The sequence below is a fragment of the Botryllus schlosseri genome, chromosome 7 (genome assembly GCF_051294905.1).
Source record: "Botryllus schlosseri isolate E-star chromosome 7, Bs_hap1, whole genome shotgun sequence".
NCBI lineage: Eukaryota > Metazoa > Chordata > Ascidiacea > Stolidobranchia > Styelidae > Botryllus > Botryllus schlosseri.
In genome coordinates this window covers 8,520,910-8,525,982 of record NC_137242.1, presented here as the reverse complement: position 1 = coordinate 8,525,982, position 5,073 = coordinate 8,520,910, and the positions used below count along the sequence as shown (strand labels likewise).

At 41.5% G+C, this 5,073-nt stretch overlaps 1 protein-coding gene across 1 annotated transcript; it reads right to left on the bottom strand.

The window, feature by feature from the left end:
• Window positions 1-875: 875 nt before the first annotated feature.
• LOC145442340 (putative MFS-type transporter C09D4.1) lies at window positions 876-3,616 on the bottom strand. The gene has a single exon (XM_080320240.1). It carries the CDS (start codon window positions 2,305-2,307, stop codon window positions 928-930), a length of 1,380 nt encoding a protein of 459 aa, XP_080176366.1. The 5' UTR covers window positions 2,308-3,616; the 3' UTR covers window positions 876-927.
• Between the last annotated feature and the right edge of the window lie 1,457 nt (window positions 3,617-5,073).

The window sequence follows — 5,073 nt, the reverse complement described above, 5'->3', positions numbered from 1 at the left end:
TTACAAGGCGTAATCTTATATTTCCTTACAAGTCCTCGTCGAAATTGTTGGCGAAGCGACGGAGAATATTGATGTTATGGGATTATTATGTCATTTGCTTGTCCCAGTTGATACATTTGGCGCTGTTTAAAACGTCAATATGTACTACAGCATTTGTGGCATTATGTGGCTCGAGTCGTCGCTAGGTATCGTGTACATTAATAGGCTATCACCTCACTGAAATGTAGGATTATAATTAGCAATGTGACGTAACGTGACATCATGAGGTTCACGTTCGCGTTCACACAGAACCTTTCAAAAAGGTTCGCGTTCACACGAACCTGAACCTTTCAGAGGTTCACACCATCCCTAAAAATCAGTGTGACATAATACACAACACTTTGACATGGTCAATGAGGGCACATTTCAGCAATTTCAATACCGAATATGTTCGTAAAACGTCAGCTTCGATGTAAAGGGACTCGGTGTCGTTTAGAGCGAAACCGGCTGTTGTTGCTGTTCGTGGTGTTCATGGTATTTGTCAACTACAATGGTCATTTACACCATGCCAATTGTCTTCATTTTTATTGCATTGCTGCCGAGTATATACTGTTAGAACGGAAAAATGCCATAATAGACGGGAAAACTAAATTTCGACTCCAAGTTTAAAGTCAACTCAAATCGATTATACGTGGGGACGGGTCTTTCAAGAGTCGAGACCATTTTCGTGGTCAACCCAACAATAGCAGTCAGATTTCCAAATTTACCATATGAATGATACTTCGTCTTTTGTGATTTGTAAAGAGTGTCCTCTTTTTCGAATGTCAAAATATGATAACCCTGCCTTTGTGTATATATATATATTCATGCGTGTAAATACATCGAAAATACCAATATAATGAGTTTGATGTCTATTAGTCTTATAAGTTACATGAATAATATTGCATGTTATGCGGCCACTTTCTGTAATTTCTGCCAAAAACACAAATAACAAAATATAGACAGCAAGAGAAAGGGTAACGGAAAGAGTATGGCTAACGCTGTGCTTGCATAAGTCATGGCTGCTCGGATGACAATGGTGCTTATCGCTATGCTAATCGCAGCTGATATTGTAGCCATACTGAATACTTTGATCTGAATTGAATGCGATTGATCCGACACGACCGACGCTATGAGGTGGACAATGCAAACTAACAAGGCGTCTCTAGGTACTGACATTAAAAGACATGTGGCGTAAACACCTGGTAGGCTGTGGAGATGAAGAGACATCGAAAACGACACAAGGGAGGCCGATAGGAAAGTGGCGAGGCAGATGAAGGTGATTTTAGGCTTTCGAAATTTATCGAGAATTTGGCCAGTTACCACGGAGCCGAGAGAACCTATTATAATGCCGACAGCCGAAACGATGCCTACAGATTGATCGTCTTCTTGCAAGAATTCAGTCTCGACGATCGATGATATCAGGACAATCCCAAGAGTGGCATCCGATGCTACCAACACAGTCAGCACAAATAGTAATATCATTGACGGATTACGAAGCATATTGATCATATCGCGAAGCTCTTTTCGCAGACTCGCAGACTTTCGAGGTTCGAGAAGGGAAGTGTTCTCATCGGTTCCTTCCTTGGCACATTCGTCATTGCCTTCAAATACTGGCGGTGCCTCCGTGATGTAGATTCGTGAGACAACGGAACATATTAGCGAAAGCGTACTAAACACTCCGAATACGACGACATAAGTCCACTTAAACGTTGATCTCAATTCACCATTAGTCTCATTATTTATTTTAGAAATCCACGTCGGATTATTGAAAATCGAAGAGCCCATGGCTTTCGTGGAGATAATATTCGAAGCTACCAGCGAAACCCGCCTTGCTACCCAAGGAGCCGAAGTTGCTTTTCCTTTTTCCTCCGGCGGAAACCATGTAACTGTGATCAATTGCATCATAGCTAACAGAATCCCCGACGACACGCCATTCACAAACGCTCCAGCAATAGCGATGGCAAATACGTTAAGATATACTCCGACCGCGATGAGAATGGACGCTGTGGCGTTCAGCGTAGAACCACATACTGCAGTATTACGTAAACCCATCCAGCCGGTTAAGCACATTGCAACACTCCCGAACACTCTGCCGATGAGATGAGTCGAAGCCAACCAATCTGTGACTGCAGGTGTGGTATGAAAATACCATGAGGTGATGTCGTTGATAAACGAGAAGAAACAGAAGCACAGCATATCCATAAACAACATCCAGCAACTCAGCAGAAGCACGCCCCATCTTTTAGAGCTTACATGGTAATTCTTGCCTCGGTATTCGTACGGCATGGCGCCAATCCACAAAGTTTGATGGCTGACTTTAGTTTATACTAGGCAAAAATTAGCTTGCAAACAAAAGCGCACAATAACCGGCGATTAGCTTTTTCCAAGAGTGGTATTTAGGTGAGAACGACACACTGTGTGCTTTGGCGCAAAATATAGTATTGTAATCACCGTGTACGACTATCTATCATCGTATTCCGATTTCGTATACGGGCATTTCTCGAAAACGATCCTCCGATTGCGTACCCAGGCCAATGCTCACTATAGCATGATGTGGGACCAGGGACCGATATGTAATGAGGACTGAGGGTGTTTGAACCAAGAGATGCGCATCTCCGATCTTTGCTACTGCTAAAACTGTAGTCGGTATAGTAGCTGGCGACGCAATATTCTCTTGAGGACGCCATTTCGATATTGAGACAATGATTTGCTAATTGGGAAATAGACACTAATGCGGGAAACTGAAGAATTGAATTAACAGTACCGTTACTACGTAGCCTATAGTCAAAATAGCAATAAAAAAGAAAACGACAAGGATAGCTTCGGAAAATCCATCTTCCTTGCGGAACCGGAGCTGAAACAAGGAGCCGGAGTCTCGGACCTATGCATCTTCAGTGGAGCTGGAGCCAGAGCTATGTGAAATACAAATGAAGCAATGGCAGGAGCCAGGGTTAGTTGTCTGAAAAGTCGATCCGGCTCCAATTTATTTCAAAATATGCATAATCCTATCGCTATTCGCTGAATTCACATACTTCAACAACCGTTCTGAAAACAGTGAATTTAACTTTTTTTCAACTAACCACGTGACTTGAGATTTGACAGTAGAGAGCAGCTACATGATCATAGCAGTAATCGACGGCACTGACCAGACCCCCCATTGACCAATTGGATAGTTTTTTAGTAAGGTATGTACTAGAGCTGGAGATTGAGTCAGAGCACTGGTACGAATGAGGTCCGAAGCTGGAGCAAAAATCTGATAAAAGAGAGCTTTGGAATTGTAGCTGGAGCAACTTAACATTTAGGCCTGCTCCATGGCCTTATGCCTTTGGTTGCATTCAAAGCAAAAATTTGTTAATCAGTTTATAACATACATGTTTAAAACAAGGCCCCTGTTTAAAACATGTTGGTTGTTAGCCGTGACGTCACGAATATTTAATTGTGACGTCACATTGGATTGGCATCGGCAATTGAAAATAAAGGGTAAATATGGCTCCTTCGATGAAAAGGGCTTCCGATCACTGTCATAAACAGACCAAAACTATCTTTAACCAGGACTACATCGTCGCGCAGTTTTTTTACGGTCGGCGGTGATCATCATCACCAGAACACCCATTTCGTACCAATGATCTATATCTGCGTGCAAATCGTCCGTAGGCTCATACTACATGTTTTTCGGTCTTATTTACACAATTATGGCATGATTAAATGATAAAACAAGTTTTAAACAATGTGTTTTAAAACACCGTTTGTTTTAAATGTAACCCTACTTATGCCTGAAATAGCATTCCCCACGATAAAGCGTCGGCGTCTGAGATATGACTTATACCAATGTTGTTTAACCTTGTCTCCAACGACCCCCATGGGGTGATATGGATTTTACAGGGAGCGGAAACGCTCCGGGGCGATATAGGGGGTGCTAGACTCAAGGGGCGGTATTGGGGTGCTGAAGAAAATTGACGTCGCAGTAGGGACATATGATTATAGTAAAATACCAGTTCTATAGCCTATATCCCTGAGTTATTAGTGCAAATTAACATTCGACAAAATCTGCCAAATCTCGGAATTTTTCGTCTCGCTGCGCGCGTACGATATGCCGACAATGTTTGTAACATGTTTTCATGTAAGCGGTAGTTTATTGTATTTCATGGACAGGTAATTGCGCGTGCTTTTAAATTGTCAACTCCCTGTTAAAATACTCCTATCCCGCTACCTCGGGTTATATTATACAAACTGCTTCGAACTTAGGTATTCTATCACGCAACGAGCAACGTGTCGAAATCGAAGACAAAGGCACTTTTCCACTTTTAGAAGTAAGACTGAGAGCCTTTTGTACATGAAAGATGCTTTGAAGCATTTTGGTCATAATGGTTTTAACTAAATATTTTTGTATTTGAGAGCTACAAAATAAAATCTTCAGATATTTCTTCATCGTATCATAAAGGATGATACTGTCCAGTGTTGTGACCCGCAACCTTACATGAACGTTATATAGGAAATGTAAAAAGAGGATACTTTTTCCAAATTTTCAGACTTGCAATACCGGAGGAAAATCCTGATATAAAATGGTAAATTTTTCCACATCGTAATCGGTTGACTAAAAAAATGTCAACGTTCCGGCTCGAACCACGAATCACGTTTTTTCGCCTCCGGATCGTTACTTCGCTGCTGATTTACTGTATTTCAGTCAAATTTTGCCGTATGTTTAACCAATATTCTAAAAAAAGAGGACATTTGAGCGTTCTCCGAGGACACTTTCAAAAAAGTCAAAAAAGAGGACGTATGGTAACTCTACGTTATATAATATGAGTTGCTTTGTTCGGAATAACATTCATGTTGAAGTTAATCGACCAGATGGTATGGGCCCGTACCCGATGGTTGTTTTAACAACCTTGATTTGATCCGGAATATCGCACATACCATTATAACTGCGTTGACCAGTCGATTGGTTCTCGGACGCGACTCAAGCTATTTCCAATAGTGAACTCCCAACCCGAAAAGACCGACCCGACTTTGAACTCTTACCTCATGTTTTTAGTAATGTACTTAAAATAT